Source organism: Erpetoichthys calabaricus, chromosome 14, assembly GCF_900747795.2.
Source record: "Erpetoichthys calabaricus chromosome 14, fErpCal1.3, whole genome shotgun sequence".
NCBI lineage: Eukaryota > Metazoa > Chordata > Cladistia > Polypteriformes > Polypteridae > Erpetoichthys > Erpetoichthys calabaricus.
In genome coordinates, this window is record NC_041407.2 from 107,292,572 (window position 1) to 107,319,104 (window position 26,533).

The window sequence follows — 26,533 nt, forward strand, 5'->3', positions numbered from 1 at the left end:
AAGCAGTGTCAGAATACTAAAATGGAAAGGAACAAAAGAGTGCTGGGTTTGGAGACATTGGGGGCAAGAAGCATAAGCGCGTTGGACAGGTAGAAGAATGAGCTGGACACCTGAGATCACTGCCAAAAGCCCAGAAGCAAACCCCCAACACAAATGACACCACTGGAGTAAAAACAGTCCCTTGATAGTAATGGGCATGTGGCCCCGCTTTTTAGGGTTCCGCCCACAAAACACACGGCACATAAAAAAAACAAACAGAAGCTCATTAATCAACAATTTTAACATAAACATTACAATCAAGAATGAAAAAAATCAACATTAAAGACCCCCAGCCACGAAACATAGCAGCTTGCTCCTGTTTGATTGACCCTGTGCTGATGTGTCCCCCATTCACGGTTACACCCCAACTTGCTCTAAATGCTCACACAATCCTGAACTGGATAAAAGCGATTTAAGAAATGTAACTTACAAAAAAACTGAAATTTCTAACAATCAGACAATGGAGAAGCATTAAACAATCGACTGTTTTGACAGCTGTCAGTGCATTTGTCATTTCAAAGTCAACACCATGGAAATGTAATAAAATAACAAATACTGCAGATAAACACACAGACACATGGAGCCCTGGAGAGGACATGGTAAGAAAAAATTTAAAATCGTGAGAATAATTAACTATTCTGTACAAATTTTAATTAAAACATTCCCTCAAATTAGCTAATGCCTAATGAAAAGAGACAATATGATAAGGCTACTTTTTTGGTTTGGGGGAAACAGTTATGACCGCATTGAGCTTGCCTTACAGCGCCAGCTATAAAGGATTCTCAGGGCTAATGGGCTATGCCGATGACGCTATATCAACGTCAAAGAATTTAGTCACTTTATTGCTGATCATTTGCAAGGTGCAGGAAGACTGCATGACTATCATTGAATGTACACAAAGTGTGCACAAATTACATAAATCATGGGGACATTTTAAATAAAATGTTTGCACAAATTAACTAAAACATGAGAACGTTTTAATCAAAATGTGCAAATCGAGAGAATGTCCTAATTAAAACACGTGCACGAATAGTAAATCATTCACATCATTTATTATTTTTTTCTCTCGAGGGTTTCTGTACAAACAGACAAATTTACTAAGAAATTAATATTTGATCAATCAGTTAAATGAAGTGCAAATGTTCCAAAGGCTGGGATATTAGGGAATGTAAGAGAGAACATGCGGGAACAGCCTGGGGAGGGAGCATCCTGATGTATAGCACCTTGACTGTTGGAGCGTGTACTCCTACCCCCTCCCCTATCCCAATTCTAGTTCCTGCCTCTGTCTGGTCAGTTTGCCTGTTAACTTTAAATGAGTTTTGCTGTCATTGTGCACACTGGCACCCCCTACAGGTCTGCCACTTGCATTATTTGCTGTTCTCTGTATGCAGACTTCAACTGCGTTAGCAACAAACAGAAACAGAACCATAGATAAACAGGTAAGGGGTGAGATGGCATTATGTAAGCCCCATCCCTGTTGCACACCACTATGCCATTTGTACATTGGTATCTCTAGATTTGTCACCCTGGGGCACTTCCCGCCTCTGCTGAATCAGGAGTCGCTGATCGGAATAGGTGAATCTCTTTGTGTGTCCACACTGACACTGGGTTGGCATCTTCCCAAGGAGGGCAGTGGCACTCAGTTTGTGTTTTAGACGTGATGTCTCTCTCTGACTTGTTTACCCTTCCTCCATTTTCTTTTTTTTTTCTCCCCCTCTAGGCATTCCTTTCCCAATAATTGTGGCATGGGCGATTGGAAAGCTTTACTACGACAATGAAAAGTAAGATTTCATTTGGCTGACTGAATATTTTGATAACTTTAATTGCAGTGGCTTCTTTTATTATTAATCTTTATACTACTTGTAATTGTTTCAGTAGAATGGGGGGGTTCACTAACTCATTTCATTCCTCCTGTAACTTATCTTAAGAAAGGGGGAAAGGTGTAAAGAAGGCGGGGGAGGGGTCTGAAATGTGAGGTTACACCGCAACACCCCACTCCCCCTACCACAACCCATGTGGGTTACTGGTGCCCCTAGGAGGATCAGGTGCCAACTGCTTAAAAGAAAGCTGCTTGCTTCTCTAGGAGTCCAGATGTTACTCAAATGAATGACTGAAGGCCTTTTATTGGATTCTTTCACCTGTTATTGATTTGACTTCTTCTCTTACCTACAGTAAGCTGCATGCTTTGTTGTTGTCTATACCTGCCTTTTTACTTTTGTATCCACAATCTTCAGGTGCTGGTTTGGCAAGCGTGCAGGAGTTTACACCGACTACATCTACCAGGGACCAATGATTCTTGTTCTGCTGGTGAGCATAACCTGTTAGGATTCTGCCTGGTACCTAAACTCTAAAAAGGGTGACAGGCCTCAGAAGCTAAAGCCAGGCCTGCACTACACCACATTTCTGATTGAAGACTGTTTTGTTTTGGTATACCTCACTACTTCACTCAAGTGTAGCTCCAAACTTAAGGTGCACATTTACAGCCTCCACAGACCCAGTAGTGGGACAAAGGCTTTAAAATCCAAAAATATATTTGAAGGGAGAGGAAAATCACAAACCCTCTGGCCTATGAAAATAAAATTCGAAATGAAAAGTGTAAAGATTTCAAAAAAAAAATTTCCAAAGAAAAATATAAACATAAGTAAATTAAAAAGGTAACCAAAGGGAACACCTAATAGTAAGGATGGACAGAACTGAATATTACAAAAGCTAGATGTCAAAACCCGGACAATCAAATAACAAACACAAAATACAAAATCACAGAGCAAGAGACTCTCAGTGCTGAAGCACTGCATTTTTCTTTTTAAGTAGCACTGGGGACTGGGCCTTAACTGCAGTGTCAGGTGGTCCCTGGCTATAACACACTGCAGCTTTACAAGTAATAGGGCAACCCCAGTTGGTATATATTTAGTAAATCTAGAAGAACAACTGCCTTGGCATTGAACCGAGTATGTTTGTGGTCTTGGGCTTTGGATCAGCTGCTTCGCCCAGCATGACAATCTCAAGAAAGCTGTCACACTTGTCATCCACCCACCAATACCCCTAAGCTGAAAGTTGCTGCTGTTCCAATTTCTTTTCCAGATCAACTTCATTTTTCTCTTCAACATTGTGAGGATCCTAATGACGAAGCTCAGGGCCTCGACAACATCAGAGACAATCCAGTACAGGTAAGAAGGGTCTCCGCTTCCAGTGTCACTTGATCATGGAGGTTACTGTCAAACACGCACTGTGATTTCATGTAATGGTGATGCAATGGGTTGGTGCTCGATTAATAATACTGGGTCTGCCATTTTTTTTTATCTTGTTAGTTTTTATGGAAGATTATTTGTGCTAAAATAAAATGCAGTCCACGGAGTTAACTACATTGTAATGCAATGCATATGCACGTGGTGCATCCACTTTTGGCTCGCTTTCATCCTGTCATAATCAAAAGAACATCAACCAAATGGTGGATTGCTTTTCACTACATCACACAGTTTTCTCGTAAGTTTAAAATACTATACAAAAGCGTACTGCATTTTAATAAATATCCATAGATTTCATGTCATAACCTAAAGCAGAGCAAACATATTGCATTTTTCTTATTGTCTTCCCCGAGAGTATTGCATTTCAATCCGAGACCACACATTAATCAAGCCAAAGTTAAATCTGATCAAATAACCAACCAGTGTCAAAATTTGTGGCACAGGGCTTCAAAAGATTGGGATAAGAGGTGTACCGTTTGATGGGGTTTTCATCCAGCGCTTAAGATGGTGAACAGTGAGTTGATAAGGCATGGAATCCTTTGTGTCATTGAACAAGTTAAAGCTGGTAATGTAAATTACAATTTCATTCTCTGCTGCGTTGACTGACTGGCTGCTGACAAAGGCTGGTGTAGTAGAACCGGCAACAGAAGACTTTCCAACTGCAACATCAACATCCTTAGAACACATTCAAGAGCTAGTGTCCTAAAGAGCTGCAGCGTACAATTATGTAGATCATCCATAGTGTCCATACTATTCCACTAAATATGGTTTTAAATTCCTGTAGATGGGGATGAAATTACTGGCTATTGCTTAATTTCTTGACATATCAGTCAGGACAATCCGAAGAAGAATGGAACAATATGATATAAGGCAAGCATAATGCATTATTTACACAACTTAGCATAAGAGTAAACTTTTTTAGTGAGACCTAAAACATACTTCTTATCATTACGGTTAAACACACACCCCACACAGACAGGTTTATAAGAGAAACATCTCTTTCCCCAATTATGGATGCCCCTTGCTCCACCTTTTGATGCTGATTGGTCATTTGGTGACATTTAGTTTTGGAATGATTAATGTATGGTCTTGAATCGAAATGCAGCACACTCAGAGCAGCCGCTAAGCAAAATGCAACACATTTGCTTTGCTTTTAATTATGACACACAATCTGTAGACATTAATTAAAATGTAATACACTTTTGTATTTATGACACATGCAAAAATTATACAACTGCACCACGTGCATATGCATTGTATTGCAAAGTTATTAATACGGTGGAGTGCATGTAATTTTGGCACTAGTAACCTTCCTTAAGTTCAGACCGCTGTCATTTTAAGGCACTACAATGAGCCTTTCTTTCAGTGGAGATCATTTATTGCCAGACATTATCAGGAGTAAAATAGGTAGAGGTGTTCTCCTTGCTGCTTGCCACTGGCTTTGTGACTCGTTTTATATCAAGACCTTTCTTTGCTAAATCTCCAGGCGATGATGAGAAACTTCCTGGAAGGCATCCCAGTAGAGTTTCTAATAATAGCAATTAAGCCTTGTCTCAGAAGACAATTTTAGCTTTTGATAAGTAAAATCAGAAATTAAACACCGCTTTCAGTCCATCTGCAAGGGAGCATAAAGATGCGGCTGCTTCATACCTAAGAGGTCAGGAGGAATCATAGGGAAATGGAGATGAAAAGGGGAGCAAAGGAATGTAGGAGGCAGAAGCAGGACGAGAACAGCATTTAGGATGGTGAGGTCCCACCTAGTAGGCCATGGTAGAGGGCCCCACAATATTCAGAGAATGCATTCATTTGTGTAGAACATTAGAACTATCTAGATCAATTTGCAGAGATTTTTCTTCAATATGAAGATAGTGGGTGTAAGTCATAAAATACAGAAAAACTCCAGACCAAGATCTCACTAATCTGCCCCAAAACAGGCCTCACCCCAGGTAGCCAGTCCCCAAACTTAATATACAGGCTTGCAGGCATTTATAGGCCCAAAATGGTGCACAGACTTTATACATTTAAAGCACTTCTCAAAGGGATAAGGAAAGTTCCTTATTGTAGTATTTACATGTTTCTGGATGTATATAATTATAAACATATAATTAAATTATGTTATTTCTATTACATTTTGAGTTAGAATAAAAAGGAAATTTTTATCGCTGTCTTATTTTTCATTTTGTGACACATCTTTTGGATCATGTGGCCGCATCATTTTTTTCCCAGTTATGTCATGAATCTTGACATATAAATATGATTTTTCACATTTTGCAGTTTTTACTCATTTGATGCAAAATATCTCATTATGTTTAGTGCTAGTCATCCTTATTTTAATTAGACCCTAATTAGGTGTTGGGTTTATCTCTCTGGTTTCTGCTGTGATAATAGAGCCTCAAACGGGTGTGATGTCTCTAAATATAGCCACATGGCAGGCCAGGACCTTCACTGCTTAGCCCAAAGAAGCTTAAACTAATGCAACTGCTCCTCACTGCTAAGTGCATGCTTCCAGCCTTGCAGGCCCCAGACAAAGGAGTGCGGACAAAATAACAAGTATAGTCGCAAAATGAAGAAAAAAATCCCAGGATGACTGTAAACCCCTGGCTTGTACACAAGGGCAGACAAAAATCTTTATAAATTGCAAAGCAAAGACAAGAGGGACAAAAGGTTTAAACTTTAATTCATGCATTATAGGTTAACATTTTTACATGTGTCCAGAACAGAAGCAAAATAAAAATGAGTGTGACGGATCCTACCAGTACATCCTGGGTGGACAGCAGCTTATCTTGCTAGGAGTCTAGGTATCTAATATGCCCAGATAACCTGGTGGATCTTTGTCTTAGTAAGCTGATTGGCCTCTGAAGCAATAAGGTATCTGGATGGATTGAAATGAAAGAAACTCCTGGGTTTCTCTGTTTGATGGAATTTATGCTGGTCTTGTGCTGCCTTGATGTATCCATTAGACCAATGGGACATGGTCGTGTAGGGCCAACTTCCCTGTCATGTTCAGACCTCCTGCCCTCTTAGCAGTCATGTTTAGGCACAGTGTTATGGCCTTGAAACGTCTACCAACTTTTCATTTTAACCCTTTAGCTAGGACTAACTTGTTCGTTGTCTTTGTATGCTTCCAATTTGCGTATAGAGGTCAACAAAATCTTACCTTTCTCTGAGTAAAACAGAATTTTCCTAAGATCTCTGACTGGTTCAGCCCTGAGTAACAAATGAGAAAATACATGAGAAAGATTTGGGACACCTTGCAGTGAACCTGCTTTAATGATGTGGCCGGCCAGGCATAAATGAATCAAAAAATGAAAAAAGTAGAGTTATTGTAACGTCTGCAGTCCACACTCCTGCTTACGAGTCTGGCACTCACTGATGCTGGTTCAATAATAAACGCAGATTTCTGCCGTTGTTGAATTCTATATACTGAGTTGCAGAAGGAGCAGAGCTTCTGGGCAAGAGGCTGACATCCGGAGGCTAAAAGTTTTACAGTTTGAAGAGAAAAGAGCAAAAGGCTTTATTGATAACTCCATCTCTTGTCTCAGAATGGTATTACAATCAGTTCCAGCGTTCTGAAGATGATCCTTGAGCACATGCGTCTGACACCTGGTATGTTGTGAATAAAGCAGGTTACTAGAACGTTGTTCCTAAAGCATGCTTTATCAATAATATTCTAAGTAATAAAAGAAAGCAAATTACACCATTCTCATGTCACCTTACTGTTATGTCACCTTATCTGGAAGCAGTGGAATCTTGCTAATCTTCATGCTTGACAAAGGACGTGACCTTCTAAATCCCTGAGGTTCAGTTATATGCCATGAAGGACAATTCAGAGTGGGTTGTTTTAACACCTCTCTTCACTGCCTTGTGTTATCCCATGAAGATCTTGTCCTTGACTGCTAATCTTCTCAAAATGCACCTAGTCTTCTCCAATGTATTGTAACCTGGTCCATATTGACTTATGTCGGGTATTCTATTATGTTATAATGGACATGAAAAAATCCCAGAAAGGCAGACAGTGCCTCCCTGAAAGAATTCACTTAGGGAACCCGCCTGCTTCTTTTCTTTCTCTTTCCAGTTGTATTCTTTGCAGCACAACATGTTGGATGGGGCACTGTGGCAAAGTTTTTAAGGCTTTGACTTCGGACATCAAACTCTGAAGCTATGGGTTCTGACATTTTGTGACAGTGAGTAAGTCACTTGGAAAAACAAAAGAAATGCAACCAATTGTATCTCAACTATTGCAAGTCCCCTTGGATAACAGCGTCAATGGAAATGGATAAGCCAGCAGTGAAGTACGGAAAAGAAATGACCCTGAGAGACATGGATAAACACTCTGGTGTGAATAGCCCTTGATAAAGCTTGGGAATTAGCAGGATGCACAGTTGTAAGTTAATCCCTAAACTAGGAATAATCGGCTCGACAAATCCCGCTCCTCCACTCACCTTTCAAATGCGAGCCCACCTCACAGGAGATTACAGCCCTGTTGTGAAACACATCACACAAAGATAAAGGTTAAGCCTGCCGGATGGCGTGCCTGCTGCTCATCCTCATACTCACCCTTGTCCGGCTGCCTGTTGAGTCGAAGGCTTAGAGTGGCAATCAGGCGTGCAGAGCTGTCACACTCAGCTGAGTTTCTTGCTCTTTTCTCTCTCTCTCTCCAGGAAAGCTGTGAAGGCCACCCTGGTTCTGCTGCCCCTTCTTGGGATCACATATATGCTCTTCTTTGTGAACCCTGGAGAGGACGAAATTTCTAGAGTCGTCTTTATATACTTCAATTCATTTTTGGAGTCATTTCAGGTATGGCAAATCACCTGCGTCATGACTGCTGTTTGGATAGACAAAGGGAATTGTGGGTAACAGGCATAGAATAATGTTGTTTTGGTGTTAAATGTTGTTCAGCTGTGACTGGCACACCAAAGTATTAATGAACACTTTAATAAGTAACTAACAGGTCATAAAGCAATGTGAACACTCTGTAAAGACCTGACCAAGTCAGAGAAGTTCATCGATAATGAGTAACGGCTCTGTGTGTCTGGTCTGATCAATAGGGCCAGTGCACCAGCAGTCTGTGCAGACACAGAGCTAACCACCTGAGTACTGGAAGCTTGTCGTGCGAGAAATCATCAGGTTCTTTGAAATCTGGGCAGACAGCCTTCATAATGATCTCCATAGAGATTGGGAAACTGTGAGCATCACGGAGCCGTCTGTGCTGACGTCAAGGAGACAAACTTAGCACTGAGAATATGGCAGTGTTCATGACAAAGAGAATCATTCTCTAACAGACTTGAGCTGACAGCTTTAGTAATGATCTGTATATAGTCTGGAACATACAAAGTACGGTGCCTATAAAAAGTATTCACTCCCTTGGAAATTTTCACTTTTTCTTGTTACACAACATTGAATGACAGTGGATTAAATTGGCTTTTTGAAACTGGTCAACAGAAAGACTCTTTAATGTCAAAGTGTAACTAGATCTCTGCAAAGTGTTCTAAATTGATTATAAATGTAAAGCATAAAATAATTGATCTCATAAGTATTCATACTCTTTAAATCACTGTTTAATACATGGCAGCCACAACAGCCTTCCGTCTGCGCTCACAGGTCTCTCTCTATCAGCTCTGCTATTTTTTTCCTTCTTCTTTGCTAAACTGCTCAAGTGAGTGAACAGCTTTTGTCAAGTCCAGCCACAAATTTTCATTTGGATTAACATCAGTGGCTGTATTTATCAACTATCTCAGACAGAATTACTTGAACTCTGTCTAGGATAATAAGAATTTGTCCTACCCCAGAGTAGGATATGTGAACTGGTAATGAAGCGTCATACACCCATTCCCAGCAAGGAGTAGGAGTTCATGTTTAAAAATAAATCACGTCACAGTTTTACAGTACCTGAGCCACAAAATGGCACTCAAGAAGGCATTTTGTAGCTTCCTGGGAACTCATGATGGTGTTTTGTAGTTTTCTGATACTAATGCTAATGTGGCATCACCATAATAATAGTACAAGGGTAAACAAAAAAAATACCCAGTAACCACAAGAGATAGAAGCTGGCACAATACAACACGTTCATGATGGCTTATGGGTAGTTTGAACACAAACAGCTCAGCTGCTGGTCCAGTTGAGGGGAGGTTCAAATGAACTTGGACACTCCTCTGTGTGATTGCACCATTTCTGAACAACATGCCATAGTGAGATCTTTTGGCAAAGGGAGTGAAGCCTGTTGTAATTCACCCCTAAAGCATACAGTAGACACAGTTACACACCACACATGTCTGCCCTATGTATTGGCATAAGCTCAGTATAAGCAGGGGTCTTGCAATATAAACAAGGAGACCATCCCAGAATATGTTTAGAATGATGATAAGTCTGAATTACCATAAGTTGCCCTAATTCAGAGTACAGTATTCATATCAAATGGAATGGTTTACTTCAGAAGGTAGAAGTACATAATAAACAAGAATAGTTGTGTCAAATATTCAAAATATTAAAATATGTGCTTCATGTTAAATGTTTAAAGTGAAAGCATTCTCAATTGTAATAGAAATGTGTCACCCTCTGATAGGTCCATAGAGGCTCTAGTAAAGGATCAAAAATCAAATATAACATCATATTCATAATCGCTGACATTGAATTGTCTAAAACTATACCCCACTTGCCTTTGTTTGAAATTTATCATTTTTCACCTGCTGAGAGTTACTATTAGAGGGCTAGGACCACCGGTAAATACTCAGTTATCAAAATTATAATTATATTTGTGAACAACAATCTCAAAATAGAAACAAAATGACACTTAACACATCTATATTTACAGTCTCCATTTTTCCCAATTTTTTATGAAAAGGAGTAAATTTGTCTCCTTGTATCCCATAAGGGGATGAACCCCTGGGATCAGTTAATGTGGCCTGCACTATTTCAAGTCCTTCTGATCATTTTTGCTGAAGACACCTGTTGGTTTACTCTTTACAATAAAGGTAATTTTGTGCACATAATATGGTCAAATGTGGAATATTTGGGTCTAGATGGCCACAAACAGGAGGGGAACCCCAAAAAGTTTGACATCTTGCATAAATAGACCTCAATAAAGATGAGTTGAATGGTATATCAATATCTGGGGATTTTCACGTACCGGTGAGTCAAAAGCCAAAGCGTTCAGAGGGAATTCATATGAACACAATAATAATAATTTTCAAAGTGAGAAAGACAAACACCAACTGCTTAACTTGGAAAGGGAGTCATCAGCCATCTCTTCTGAAGGTATCCTTATCTCCAGAAGATGACATCCAGGGTGGACACGATTACATTCAAATAAAAGGTTTATGCCACTCTCATGAACTCCTCTCTACACTCTCGAGAGACTGAGTGAGGAGTCTGAGGGTCTGGGCTTGTGAGGGTCCTGATAAAAGCCAAAGATCCAGGCCTTTAATGAGCTCTTAGGCACAGCCATCAGCGGTGTGTCTGTCTGCAGAGAGAGTGTTGACCTCATCGAGAGTTTTACATACCCCAGTAACATTTATGTCTCTGGTGACTCTTCCTATGAAGTCAGTAGGCAGATTGGGAGAGAATAGGGGGTCATGAGGTCGCTAAAAAGGGGTGTGTGGTGCTCCCGATCTCTGCAAAAGGACAAAGGTCCAAGTCTTTAGAGTCCTGGTGCTTCCTGTCTTGCTATATGGTTGTGAGACACGAATGCTATCCATTGACTTGAGATGAAGACTGGTTTCCTTCGGTACTGTGTCTCTTCAGAGAATCCTTGGGTCCTGCTGGTTTGACTTTGTGTTGCTCACGGGGTCCCGAATGAGGCACATTACCTGCATTGTAAGGGATTGTCAGTTACAGCACTACGGCCATGTGGTGTGATTTCCTGAGGGTGATTCGGCTCACAGGATCCTCATTTTTGAGGACCCAAGCACATGAACCAGGCCAATGGGACACCCATGTAATGCCTGGCTGCGGCAGATGGATGGACATTTCCGGAGTGTGGGACTGGAAACCGTTTACACCAGGGGGTTTGCCAATTGGGATCCCGAGCTGTTTCGTCATGTGGTGGGTGTGCTGTACCAGTGCATGCTCCCCAACCTGACCTGACCTGATACTGCTTTCCTTTGCAAAGCTATAAACTAATTGAAACAGCTTCCAATCCTCCAACATCCGTACTTGTTTTCCATTTCTCTTTTTGATTCTGTGGAATTGTATACTGTTTTCTGTTCTCACTGCCAATAAGTTATTAACCAACTGAAACAGATGCATTAAAGTTATAAATTACAGATGCAATACAGGAAGAATGTACAAGAATGGACTCTTGCAAGTTTAATTGCCTCCACACTTAAATTGCTTTAAGAGTCCTGTAAATTCAGTTCATCCTAGTTCATTTAAGCAAAAATTTAAACTTAATATAAGCAATCTGCAGTTTCAAAAATTGAAGATTTTACACTCCAGGACACAGTCTTTCCCAGGATGTGCATGCCAGTCTCTGCCTGATTGCAATCTTTTGGCAACTTCTATAGCTCATAAGCTCACATAAATCCTGGTGAAGTTAGCAGTAGTTTCCTAAATTAGGAATACTGATAAAATGCTTGTACACCTACTCCTAAGAGTAGGACTACATTTAATAAAGAATAAGAATACAGTTACATTTTATAACACATTTCCCATTTGCATCACTCTGACATTTCTGAGGCAGTTAGAACTATCTCCCTATTCTAAGAGAATTGATAAATGCAGGCACTGGACTGTGACTCAGCCACTCCTTGACATTGTTGTTTTGACGCCATTCCTCTGTAGCTTTGTCTTCATGCTTCGGGCTCCTTATCATCTTTCAAGGTGCAGGTTTCTTGCAGACATCCTCAGGTTTTCCTCAGGGATTTCCCTGTATTTTGCTCTTTTCATTTTCCTCTCACAAACCATCCATGGCCTGTTGAAGAAAAGTATCCCCACATGCTGATGTAGCCACTGCCATGCTTCATGTTGTAGATGGCTTGTTTGCCCTGTAACCTGGTGTTTTAGTCTGATGGCTCCATATTGGTCTCATCAGACCACAGAACCTTCTTCCAGCTCCCATGTGCCTTTAGAAAAGATGTCCTGTGTGTTTTTCTGTTTGCCAGACTCCCATAAAGCTGCAACTGTTGAAGTACCCAGGCACAGTTTCTCCAATGTCAGGCACTATAGCTTGTGACTCCTTCAGAGTTCTGAGAGGTCTGTTGGTGGCCTCTCTCGCTCATCATCTGGTTTTTCTGGATGGCCTCCTCTAGCAGAATTACATCTCTGCTATACTCAATTTCTTAATGGCAGCTTTAACTGGATATTCAGTGACTACTAGGACATTTTCTTGTGCCCATTGCTTGACTTGTGCTTTTCATGGAGTTGCTTGGCTTGTTGTTCTGTCTTTGTTTTATAGATTAGACCACCACACTGAATGGGCACAAAATGGATCAAATAACGAATAATAACATTAACAATAACAAGATGTAAAGCATGCATGAAACCTGTACCAAATAAGCATAATATTTAAAAATAATGACACAATTATTTAGAGTTGGGTTTCCAGCCATGCATTCATGGAGCCGATTTTCTTTGCCCTCGAGCCAAGCAGACTTAGAGCAGTCGTATGGAGCACACGGCTTCAACTCTGCTCGGACCAAAGAGATCTCTTGAGTTAATTCTGTAAGTGCAGATTTGTGTGAGCATGAATGAGTAGACATGTTAATGTGCTGACAGATGTACAGTATGTGTGATTCTGCACGTGCTTGTGTTTCTGAAGATTCAAACAAATTCAAGGGTCTGCTTGTCTGTCATGGGAGCGGTAGCTGTGTGGGCGAGCACTTGGTGTGTGTATGTGACACTCTCCCTGCATGTCACCAAGTAATGTTGTGTGGGTCGATGGCCAATTTCTTTTAGCACAATCTGACTCCGCTTCAGTCTAAATTGGGCTGCACTAACAGGCGTCTTTCTCTTCCCTCCTCCAGGGCTTTTTTGTGTCTGTCTTCTACTGCTTTTTGAACAGCGAGGTAAGCAGATTCATAACTTCTATTGATCCCGAGGGTGAGCGAAAGTCTTTGTAAAAAAATATGCCACTGGCAAATGAAGGATTGGAATTGGCACTGACAGTGAGAACAAGAAGTCAAAAACTTAGGGTGATAATAGGCAGTGCCACCAAGACACCCACAGAAGAACTGACCTGGAAGATGACTGAGGGAGGCTGGAAGGTGTTTTGTTTGAAATGTTTCAAAATGTGTATAATCCTTACATAAAACATAATCAACAATATACAAAAGCACTGTATAAGATATAGTATAGATAGATTCTGTAGATAGATAGATAGAATATTTTATTATGTGGAATGAAATGGCAGAAGCAAATGTGGTCCAGTAAGTCAAGATCTCGTCTTCCTCCCTAATTCTGTTGCTTTTGGGGCACAAATGTACTGAAAAAAAATGCAAAACTATTCTCTCTGTAGAGAAATTACTGTTGTTGTTTTGATCATTTGCTTTTAGCACTTTAAAAATCTGATAAATGTGACAAGTTTAATTTGGAATTAATTAGATAGATAGATTTTAGCTGTCAGTCATCTTGTTGGGCCGGAAAGACAGTGAACACCGACAGACAGACAGAGTCATAGTCTGGCTATCACATGACTAAAGAAGATATCAGTGAGTGACAGGCCATCGCAAACATCAGTGGAACGCAGCAAAGTGCTCACTTGGAATAATATAGAAAAAAACAGATAAAGATGAAAGGCACTATATAAGATACATAGACATGAAAAGCATTGCATAGATAGATAGATAGATATGAAAGGTGCTATTAGATAGCCAAAACACAAGGAGTAATCAAATAAACCATTTGGTATATTCTTAAAAAGAAGGAATGCACTGGTAACCTCAGCATGAAAGACAACTGTGCTGGATGACTGTCTATCATCTGTCTATTATATAGCCTTTCACCATTCTCTTTATCTGTCCATTATATATTGCTTTTCACACCTCTTTTCATCTGTTTTATAGTACCTTTCGCATCTAGCCATTATATAGTGTCTTTCACATCTGTCTTTCTTCCATATATCTGATAGTGCCTTTTACGTCTATCTATTATACAGTACCTTTCACAGCTTTCCCCCTCTCCATCTGTCTATTATATAGTGTCTTTCATATCTCTTAAGCTGTGTATTTTATAGTGCCTTTCACACCTTCTTGTTACATGCCACTTTTGTACATTTCTCCATCTACCTTTTTACAGTGCCTTTCACAGATAGTTAGATGGCAAATGCAGTAAACAGGACAGATGGAGGACAGTTTGATAGATCTGAGCCCCATTCTCAGTGTTTCCCAGAATGCCAGTAAACCTGACATACCCTACAACGTGCCCAGCACAAGGTCACATAAAGTCACATTGGCTTAACCTGCTGCTCTCCACCTAATTATATTCTTCCATTTTTCAGTTGTGTGTGAGTCGAGACCGCTGGCCATTCTGTACTGGGCTAAGCAAGTGACGTCATGTCTGGTGTAGTGCCTTGAATACCCATGTGACTAAAGTAATAAACAAGACCTGACCCAAGCCCCCATCCCCCTGATCCATAGCTTAAAACTCTCCAAACACTGTCGGTCCACTGCCCTACAGAAGCTTGATGGGTGGCAGTCCCCTGCCCTCTCTGGGTGCCATTCTCAATGCAAATCTCACACATTTTGGAGATGAGGCCCCAGCACATTGCCAAACAAGGGTGCCTCAGAGCAAATGAGACTTGGCATCCTGGCACCCATTTAACTGAGTGCAGCAGGCAGCTGTCAGGGTGTTCCTTCAGTGACCTGGACCTACAAGTGAACTGGCAGTCGGCTGAAGCCCAGGCCGGCACTTCGACATAACACTCAGCCCCCTGGAGGGATTTCACTGGTGATTGTCCTCGAGCACACTTGACTGGGCCTGTTGATTTTGGCTCCACGCTCTAATGAAGCATGCGTGGAGTGTCAGGAGCTGTGCACAAGTGTTTAATCTCCTCCGTCGCTGCACACAGCGAGGTGACTTCATTAGACAGGCAGCGTGTTTGTTATTCTGCTGGCTTTGTGCTCGGCTGGTGGTCCCTCTTTTTCTCTCAGTGCGATGTTAAAGGATGACTTTGGGATTTTTCTAGTCACAATCATGGGAAATATTATCTGTTGTTCACAAACTGTTGTTACAAACAAAACATGCCATCTAAATAAAATCAAAAACATCAGAATACAATATCATACTCGTCATTGTCGTCGGCTAACAATAATGCAGTTGAAGCCTTTTACTCTGTTAGTTATCGTTTTGCTAAATGTGGTAAAAATCCTACTGTAGCTGAGAATTGAACTTCTCCTTTTATAAAAGATGTCATTCTATTTATGCCCTGACAAGAAAATTATTGAAAGATGAAAACTGTTTCTCTTTCAAGCAATACAATTTCTCAAAGAATTCAGGATTTGTCTGATGATGTTGAGGTGAAAGGAACAGGTAGAATTAAAAATAGTTGAATTGTTTCAAACTTAGTTTTGTTAAACTTGACTTGCTTGTATGGAATATTATTTAATTTTAATCAAATCAATAAAATGCTTTAAAAAAAAAAAAAAAAAAAAGAATTCCAAATAGTAAATTTTGCTTTACAAGTTGACAAAAGCGCAAATGTTGCTAATTCTATTGTTCTGCTTGTTGTTGTGAGATGTCTTGATGGCAGTGAAGTTGATGAAAACCTTTTGCTTTGTTCTACTCTCCTTTTTCAGTGCGTTCTAGAGCCGAGGATCTGTTTAATGCTGTTGACTGTTATTTTAAAGAAAAGGACATTGTTTGGTGTGATTGTTGTGTACTGTACACTGAAGGAGGTAAATCTATGTCAAGTTGTTACTGCAGTCTTCACGCTCATCTTATTAAGGCAGTCCCCAATATAACCTGGAACCACTGCTGTACCCACAGTCAAAGCACAGAAATGGTGAATAAACAGTTATTCTGGGAGAACCCATGAAAGTGGTGTAAGAAAAACCAAAGAGTTGGGACACCATAAGGCGAACTTGATATTTGAAAAAACTCCCTGTACGTCTTTTCAGGAGGGAGTCAACAGTCAGCCAGACTGCCTTAAGATGGCTTTGGAACCCCTTAAAAGGAAGACAGAGTGAAAATGACAGGCTCTCGGGATTATGACTCAGAAGTGATGTCACTAATGCTGCCAGTAGTCAGATCTGTTAGGGAAAAATGAGGAGAAGGATTAGGCAACAGTGCCAACCCTCGACTGCAGAGCCAGTCTTCATAGCTTCAGTGGCCTGCCCAGATTTCAGCTTTATAGAGCATCTTTCAGATGGTTTGTGGGAAGACCATAAATCAATCTGCGGTATTGTATTGTAGGGTCCTTGGGCAGATGTGCTCATGTTGTTCTGAAGGCCAAAGTGGGTCTGAATAGGTGGACCTAAGAGACTGGCAGCTCAGTGTAAATTCAATGGTGAAACTGCAAGCAGTAATGGTGACATTAATAATAATAATTCATTACATTTATATAGCGCTTTTCTCAGTACTCAAATGGAGACTCCTTCACCAGTGGCATTCCTTTGGTGTAATTGACCACCCGATTTTCCACTTGCACCACACACTGTACTCTGAATATGTGATAATAGTGACCGTAACTCGGAAATGGGTTAGGCCCACCTTAATAAACTGGCCACGATGACGGCAGCTGTTTCCTAAAGGTCTCCCCCACACCCTAGGAAGAGAGATACAAATACAAATGGGCACAATTGTGCCACAGAGTATACCATGGACGGCCCCACACCCCCCAAAGTTTTTTGGGAGTTCCAGCAAAGGACGTAGCTGTGGGTCTCTAGGTCTCCTCGTCCAGCGGAGTGAAAGTTGATCTACCTGTCGTGTGATTTACTCACCCTACTGGCTGCAGCTTCTTTTAAGTGTGAAATGTCAGTTGTGATTACTGGAGCCGGCACCCGTGATGATGTTTTGTAATAATTAAGCTCACATCAGTTTACTAAGCTCGAAATAAAAAGGCCCTGCGGAGCCGATGAAAAGAACGCCTTTTACAATGGAAGTGTTAGATTAAACTTGACAAAGGAGTAAGAAGAATGAAAAATCTGTCAGCCTGGCAAAGAACCATTATTCCGATAAATACCAAATAAACAGTAGGGGGTGACAGCTCAGCGAAAACAGAATGAGGGGAAGGTGGGCATTGGAGGACAGCAGCAGGGTGCCCTCAAAGTAGAGCTGACCGACGACAGTAAAAGATAGATAGATAGATACTTTATTAATCCCAAGGGGAAATTCACATACTCCAGCAGCAGCATACTGATAAAGAACAAAATTAGCCAGTGATAGCCTTGGAGAGTTGGTGCCTATTCTGGCAGCAGGAACTACAACTGGACAGCATTTCCGTCCACCACAGGGTGCAGTCAGGTAGCCCTAAAACACAACCGATGTTCAATATGTCACATCTGGTACCAGGATTATTGAGTAGAACTGCCTGACCACAGAATTGTTGCAACTAACACCCTGGCAGGAGCCTCAAACAGAGCACATTACCATGGCTGGCATTCACAGCATACAGTAATACTAAATGGCCCATGCCATTCAGGCACATGTAAAACCCAGCAGCTCTAAATAAGAATGGGCAACACAACCTCTATTAAACACTACGAAAGAAGAAAAATGAGAAGTTTAAGTCAACCAGAACTACATTACAAAAAAAATAATGTAACATAAGACAAAAGACAATGAAGCAGCTCAACGTCGGCAGTACCATGGAGCCAGGTGGAAGATCAGTCACTCACTGCCATGGTGCATTAGATTAGGGAGACATGACTTTTTCTTTCTTTCTTTCTTTCTTTCTTTCTTTCTTTCTTTCTTTCTTTCTTTCTTTCTTTCTTTCTTTCTTTCTTTCTTCAAACTCAGTTATCCAGGTATCCATTTCTTATTTTCACTTTTCATAAGAGAGCTCATCTCAGCGAATGAACTGCCACCCAAATTCACCTTAGTTGGCAGCCCTGACTCTTTCATGTGGTGAGTTTCCTGACTGATGACTAAATCGTCCTTTGTTCTTCAGGTGCTTTTTGCCGATTGCTCAGTTTCAAATGGGAAGCTGTGAGATTTGCTCTTCTTCCAACTCATAACAGCCATCTGTCTCCACAAAGCAGAGAGCTTCAAAGAGCTGCCTAGTTCTTTGGCTTTTTGAGTTCCCCCATGAAATTAAAGTCGCCTTAGCCCCCCATGTTCTTATTGAGCTCAAATGATATCAATGTGTGATCCTGCAGTGACCGTCCAGTGCAGATGACCTCCACATTTGTCCATATAGTTCAAACTGTAAAGATAGAATCCCCCAAGTCGCATGGCCATTGCGTTTGGCGATTTGGCTGTGATGATTTCTTTTTGAGTCGATGGTCAGTCCTCATAACAGTCATTCACTGCACTATAATTATAAACATAGGGAAGCCCAAGTGATCTGAAGTGGCTTGCTGGCCAGATGCATCCTCCATCAACAACTGGACCACTTACCATTTTACAGAAAGCAGTTTATACAGAAATAATTTTAAATGTGTGTAAAGTGAATTTTTGACTTCAGAAGTCTCAGCTGACAAATATCATTTAAAGTGTAAAGCCCCTGCCAATAAGTGCCAAAAAACAATACAATCCAAGCTTAAGATGCACTTTGATTATCGTGTCCATGTTATGTAGACCATCTGTGGGTTATTAAGTGGCTTAAGGGAGTCCCAGTTTTGGGTGTCTTGGCATCTCAGATTGGCTACTTACAACGTGTCTTAGTCCTGCAAAAAATCACACCTGACTCCCCCATCATAGCCTCCGGCTCTGCCTCTGGGAATGCAAACTTCAGAGTGATTTAGCTGTCAGTCATTTTGTTGGGCCAGAAAGACAGAGTCGTAGTCTGGCTATCACATGACTAAAGAAGTATGTCAGTGAGTGACAGGCCATCGCAAACATCAGTGGAACCAAGCAAAGTGCTCACTTGGAATAATATAGAAAAAAAACCAGATAAAGGTGAAAGGCACTATATTAGATACATAGACATGAAAAGCATTGCATTAGATAGATAGATATGAATACATTTAAGATAGATAGGTTGATAAATATGAAAGCCACTATAGAAAATAGGTTTAAAATGCACTGTATAAGAATTTATAGAAAACAGACAGGCATGAAAAACATTATGTAAGATAGATAGATTGATAGAATTGATAGACACCATACAAAATAAATATGAAACATACTATATAAAACATAAAAGATAGATATGAATTGCACTATTGAAGAAATTGGTATAAAAGAGAACATATTAAATAGGTAGATATGAATAGCACTGTATAAAAGATTGATATATAGGTATGAAAGGCACCATATAAATGAAATAGATATGAAAGTCTATTCACAATAGATAGATAGATAGATAGATAGATAGATAGATAGATAGATAGATAGATAGATAGATAGATAGATATAATGAATAGATTTAAATTACACAATATAACATAGATAGATAGGCAGTTAGAAATAAATAAAAAAACAACATAGAAAATAGGTATGAGTGGCACATCATAAGCTGTTTAGAAGGACGGTATTTTAAATAGATAAAAATGAAATAACCATCCATCCATCCATCCATTCTCTTCCGCTTATCCGAGGTCGGGTCGCGGGGGCAGCAGCTTGAGCAGAGATGCCCAGACTTCCCTCTCCCCGGCCACTACTTCTAGCTCTTCCGGGGGAATCCCGAGGTGTTCCCAGGCCAGCCGAGAGACATAGTCCTTCCAGCGTGTCCTGGGTCTTCCCCTGGGCCTCCTCCCGGTTAGACGTGCCCGGAACACCTCACCAGGGAGGCGTCCAGGAGGCATCCTGATCAGATGCCCGAGCCACCTCATCTGACTTCGTTAGAAGGACAGTATATTAAATAGATAAAAATGAAATAACCACGTCTCGATGCGGAGGAGCAGCGGCTCTACTCTGAGCCCCTCCCGGATGACTGAGCTTCTCACCCTAACTTTAAGGGAGAGCCCAGACACCCTGCGGAGGAAACTCATTTCAGCCGCTTGTATTCGCGATCTCGTTCTTTTGGTCACTACCCATAGCTCATGACCATAGGTGAGGGTAGGAACATAGATCGACTGGTAAATTGAGAGCTTCGCCTTGCGGCTCAGCTCCTTTTTCACCATGACAGACCAATGCAGAGCCCGCATTACTGCGGACGCTGCACCGATCTGAGCTCACCACCTATGGGAGGAGCCAAGGAGGTCGGGTGCAGTGTGAGTTGGGTGGTGGCCGAAGGCGGGGACCTTGGCGGTCCGATCCTCGGCTACAAAAGCTGGCTCTTGGGACGTGGAAAATGAAATAACACAGGTGATATTTAAGACAGAAAAATAACATTCCTGAACCCAAAATACATTTAAAGAGGCCACAGTAACTGCTAAAAACCCAAGATGTATAAATAGTAGGGAAATCCAACTTCAATACGATAGTCAGAACACAACAAACACCAGAAGGCACTCTGTGCCCACACTTGTCCGTGCCTGCCTGTCAAAGGGTGGCTTGCCCACTCGCCCACAACATTCCCAGTACTCCCCAGTTGCTGGCCATCTCTCCTTTTCTCTCTCTCTGCCCTCTTCCCCTTCCCATATCCCCACCCCGAACCCCATCCTCCTGGTCTGCGCTCTTCAACTTCTTCCAGGGTGAGCCCTGCATGCCACCCATATCGACTTTATAGTCAAGGGCCATGCTGCCCTCAAGTGCCTTAGGAAAACAAATTTTGTTTCCAAATCCTGCTTGTTTTACTTCTATTATAGTATCTGAGCCCATAGTCATTGGATATGTTTGACGGGCACTACTATTTAATAGATGCATCGACACATTCAGTAGTTTAGTATCTAAATGACCTTCAGATGGCCAGTAGATGATTCATTGCCTCTACTAAATTCATTTCAACGTCCTTCTCATCCTTCCCTTTCTTTGTTTTTTTTTTTGTCTCCTCTGACTATAACAGGTCCGCTCGGCAGTCAGGAAGAGGTGGCATCGCTGGCAGGATAAGCATTCCATACGAGCCCGCGTAGCCAGAGCCATGTCTATTCCGACCTCACCTACGCGGGTCAGTTTCCACAGCATTAAGCAATCCACAGCTGTTTGATGGCTAAACAGGGAATAGAAGATGGAGGACACAGAGTGTGGGATGAATGATGGAGACTCTACTTTGGGAATGGAGACTCAGTGGAACGTGACTGGAGTGCTGGAGCTGGAGAGGGACAGACTGGAGCACATGTACCATCAAGTACTTTGGGTATTTTGTGGTTTAGCATGAGTGGCCTTCAGTACCTTCGGGACAAGGTGGCAGGAAGACGCATGATGTAGAAAGACTCCCCTTCAATTGTGTGCTTTGGCTTAATGCCTATAATTGCTCAGCTTTCAGTGGGACTCCTTTGGAGAATTTAACAATGAATTGATAGGACCTTCATGCACAAGTTAAGTAGGAATAGCCAAGGCTGGATGGCTGTCGACATTAATATGGATGCGTCATATCCTGAAAGGCTTTGGGTACTCAAGCACACTCAGTATGTCACTCATCAGATGCACACTTGGACAGAAGACAGAATACGTAAACTGCACAAAGATGGCCAGCACACATGTGTTGTGGGATGAGGTGTGTGTTGTGCCCCTTCTAGCGACTAATGGACAAGCCCACCACAGGATATCCCGATGTTCACTTGTTCTGTTGTGGCAACACTATGGCACCATGTAGAGGTTCACTTTGGGCAGGACACCAGGCCATCACAGGGCACACTGACACAATGCCCATAAAGGTCACCAATTCACACAGAGGGAATGCCTTTGGGGTATGGCAGGGGGAGTGGGGGTACTGGAGTACCTGTAGGGGAAACCCACACCAACACAGAGAGAACATACAAACTCCACACTAGTAACTAGACAGGGAACTGAACCGAGGTCTCAGGAAGCCATTTTAATTTAGGGTCCAATTAAGATCATTCAGAATGAAGATCTTGAACAGTAACACTTCCATGTAATTCCAGCATCACATAGGCACTGGCATCAGTGGGTATGACTGGCTACACAAGTCAGTAGTCCACCGCAACCATGACTGTGGTACGGAGCTTATAGCTGACTTCATGTTTAATGGGAGGCCCCCCTACAGGACCCTGTTTGGCTGTGAAGACCCTCTGGTTCTTGGGGTTGGCAGGACAAACTCAGTTTTAGGAAGCTAGCACTTGCTAATATGATAATGCAAGTGCTGGCATTTGACTGGAAGTGGAGGACAATCATGTTCAGTACGAGTGCCATCTTGGTGGCTTTGCCAATAGTAAGCTTTGGAAGATGGCAGTATGCCAGTCAGTCCTGAATGATGATCCAGGGCAGGGAGCTGGCACTGGGATGGAGCTGCGCATCTTTATGTTCATGTAACAATTAGAGGACTAGGGCAATGCCACATTTTGTAGACCTGTTGGTCTGATGGAGTGTTGATATTTTTCAGGTCAGACTGGATCTTTACTTGGGACTGACATATTGGTGTCTTGATACCAGGAGGTGCAACGGAAGTCCACTTTTCAGACCTTTTACATGCGTCTCAGACTGCATCCCACTGAGCCCCTTATTATTTCAGGTTCACCAGCAGCCACCAGAAGGTTTGGCTGGTGGTGCAAGCCAGAACTTAACTGGGCATTGAGCTTGTGGGTGACTCCATTCAGCGTTTCATGCCTCAATTATTGTTTAGCAGGAGGACCCCCTACAAAGCTTTTCATGGCCTTATAGGTTTGGCTATGAAGCCCCTCTTTTTCTAGGACTAGTAGATGAAAGTCACGGTTAGGAAGCTGGCACTTGGTGATATGATAACGCAAGTGCTGGCACTTCGCTGGAAGTGGAGGGAATGATGTTCAGTACGAGTGCCACCTGAGCTGGCTTTGCCGATTGTAATCTTTAGAAGGTGGCAGCATACCAGTTTTAGGTAGGGCTGTCAATTGTGAATAATGGTCCTAGACAGAAAGCTGGCGGTGGGATGGATGTGTGCATCTTTGATGTGATGGTCTGGGCTCATGTTACAATTAGAAGACTAGGACAGTAGCACATCTGAGGACCTGCTGGTCTGATGAAGTTTTCACATTTCTGAGTAAGACTGTACTCTCACCCAGGATCAGTATATCAGCTCCCCACTCACTGAAGCGCTTTAAGTAGTGAGAAAAGTAAATGTAAAGAATTATTATTATTATTATTATTAATACAAGGAGGTGCAATAGACGTCTACTTTTCAGACTATGGTGGTGTTGGTGCATCATAGGCTGCATTCCACTGAGCTCCTTGTCATTTGAGGTTCACCAGCTGACTCCAGTAGGTTTCTTGGACCAAGTCTAAAGGCCTAACTGGAGCACGGAGCTCAAGGGTGACTTCATTCACCATTATAGGGTCCCTCTATAAGACCAAGGAATATAAAGTATTTCAGAATTTTGCCTACTGTGCCAGGCAACCTGCCTTTGCCCTCCACTGTATCAGATGTCATTTTGAATAATAGAGGCTGAAACTGAAATGTAGGACTTTAAACTCCTTCCATTTCTTGCTCATCTCTTTTTAGAAATGCTAAATAAGGGATCATTGTTTGACCCCAGCACCACAGGTGACTGCCCTCACGTTACAGTGTGCCGTCAGGGGTTAAACATGGGCATGTGTAGGTTGTTCTTAGAATCACGTAGAGCAGGTGGCCAGTCTATTTTAGGTTTAACAACAGTTGTGTTCCCCGAAAAGCTGAGCTGACCAGGCTGGCTATGCTATAGCAGGAAGAGCCTTTGTGTTATGTTTCCCAGTACATTGGATCCTGGAAAACATTATATTGGCTTCACTGATTAATCAGCTGGCTGGTTTCTCTAACTACGAGAGTCACTTCCCAGTATACCCAGTAACCTATGGGAGCATGTTTCCAAATCCCATGCCCTAGTGTATGGAATTTAACTAGATGATGTTTTCTGGGTTCTGCTCCAGTTCCACACTGCTCTTTCTTTATTCTCAGCATGCCAGTCTATAGTTCAAATGGGTATGATTTCTCCTCTTGATTCCCAGTATCCTAAATTAGGTCCTCCGCCAAGGAGTATAAATCAGATGAGTTTTCAGTCTCAGTTCCCAGTGAGCCTACTTTACTTGTGTGAACAAGGCCAGTTTTACTCACAATTCCCAGTATTCCTGTGTTAGCTGAGGTGTAACAAAGATCAATTTCTGTCTCCCTTGATTCGCAGTGTGTTAGTCGGTGTGTTGGAGATCTTACTGGCAGTCATTCTCAGTATAGCCGAGTACAGTGCTTCTGCTGTGGTCAAACAATTATCAGCTGCTACTCCCCATTCCCCGGCTGTTTCTTTTGTAGCATAACAGAATGTGGTTTCCTAGTATTCCAGAATTAGTCACTTCTTCATTCCCAGTATTCCTGAACAGGATTGGTTTACTTTCCCAATTTTCATTATGCCTACTTCAGTTGGTCAATCGGCAGTGGAACTAGAGTCATTGTCCTCATTTCATTCTCAGTTTTTGCTTTTTAGGATTGCTTTCCTAACTTGTTTCCCAATATTACTGAGTTAGCTACTGTCTGTCTGGAGCAACCACAGTTAGATTCCTCAGTAGTGTTAGCCATTCGGTCCTCAGCATGACAGGAAGCACTTTCTTCTAATGATGATGGGTATACAGGAGTTGGCTGGCCTGTCTGTGCTATAACTGGTAGATGTTTTCCCGCTTGGTGGCTGGTATTCCCAGATTAGCTCCTGTACCTGTGTTGTAATCAGGATCAATGCCATTTGCCAGTTCCTATGATCTCATTAGCTAGTGAAGTTTGGAATGCCAGTTTTACAGACAACTGTTTTAATGGAAGTGCCTTTCCTTCTTCATTCCCAGTATTCATGAGTTAACTAGTATAACCAGTGATGGTTTCCTCCCTGAATTCATTGTAATTGCTGTCCTTGATGTTACAAGAGTCATTTTTCCATCTTAATTCATAGTATTTTTGAATATTCTAGACAATTGCTGGTGTAACCAGGATCCATTCATTTTCTTGATTCCCATTATATCTGTTGGCTACCTGTCTCAGCACCCAGTATGACTTAATTTGTCCATGACTTAACCCAGATCCTAATTTATAGTATTCCTGAGTTTGCTGGTCTATCGATGGTGTAACCAGCTTTAATCCATCTTCTCAATTCATAGTATTCATGAGTCATCTGGAGTATTTATGGTTTAACCAGGAGCAGTCCTCTCTATTGACTCCCATCATGTATCTTGGTCTCTCCTTAGGAGTACCAGGACTCAAAGGAAATTGATCTTGGTCTCATCACAGACATCAGCTAATGGTGTATATTGAGATACTGTAAGTAATACTAAGGGTTTTTTTGGTCTACCAATTGTATAATGAGAATCATTCGTCCCTTTCACTACATGGAATTCCTGGTGCTATAACAAAGATCAGCATCCCCTCTCAGTTCTTGGCGTTTCTTAGTTTTTAGACTATCAGTAGTGTAATTAGGATTGGTTATCCTTCTCAGTTCATGAAATTCCCAACTTCTTCAGGCTCTGGGTGGTCTAACTTGGATTGGTTTCCTCTCTTGATTCCCGTTTTGCTTGTTGGTGTGTTTTTGGTATTGCCTATATCAATGACCAGTATTGCCTGCTTTGTCTGTGATGTAACACAGATCAGTTCCCCTCTCAATTCATAGAGTTATCTGGACTGTTGGTGCAGTAACCAGGACAGCTTTCTTGATTCATTCACAGTTTACTTTTTTTTTTTTTTTTTTTTTTTTTAACCTCTTTCCGGTGTTATCACCTAGTTTGCCTGTGATGTACATGTTTCTGCCCTCAGTTCTGGTATCCCTTCATTTTCTTGATTATTAGTAGTGTAACTGGGATCAGTTATCCCTCTCATTTCATGGAATTCCTTAAATATCTGTAGTGTTACAGGACTGGTTTCCTCTCTTGATTCCCAGTAGTTTCTTTTTGATGTTACATATCTCAGTATACAGTATTGGCTAATTTCTGTAATGAAAACCAGATCACTGGATTAGGTTCTCCTCTTGATTATTGCCATTTCTTAAATTTCTGAGCCAGAAATAGTATAACTAGGACCAGTTACACCTTTCACTACATGCAGTTTCTGTGTTATCTGGGTTATTGGTAATGTACCCAGGTTGGTTTCCTCCTCTTGATCCCAGTATGCCTGTTTTTGGTGTTACTTGTCTCCATCCATAGTGTTACCTGGTATGCCTGTAATGTAACCAGAGTCA

At 41.5% G+C, this 26,533-nt stretch overlaps 1 protein-coding gene across 1 annotated transcript in view; it reads left to right on the forward strand.

Moving 5' to 3' along the window:
* Positions 1–22,439, forward strand: part of crhr1 (corticotropin releasing hormone receptor 1) — a 231,140-nt gene extending 208,701 nt beyond the window's left edge. The window contains exons 8-13 of the mRNA XM_051936421.1: positions 1,760–1,820; positions 2,274–2,346; positions 3,121–3,206; positions 7,946–8,081; positions 13,244–13,285; positions 21,265–22,439. Of these exons, the coding sequence (XP_051792381.1) occupies positions 1,760–1,820; positions 2,274–2,346; positions 3,121–3,206; positions 7,946–8,081; positions 13,244–13,285; positions 21,265–21,405 (539 nt within the window). The 3' untranslated portion in view covers positions 21,406–22,439. The remainder of the gene's footprint in view (positions 1–1,759; positions 1,821–2,273; positions 2,347–3,120; positions 3,207–7,945; positions 8,082–13,243; positions 13,286–21,264) is intronic.
* Positions 22,440–26,533: the final 4,094 nt, after the last annotated feature.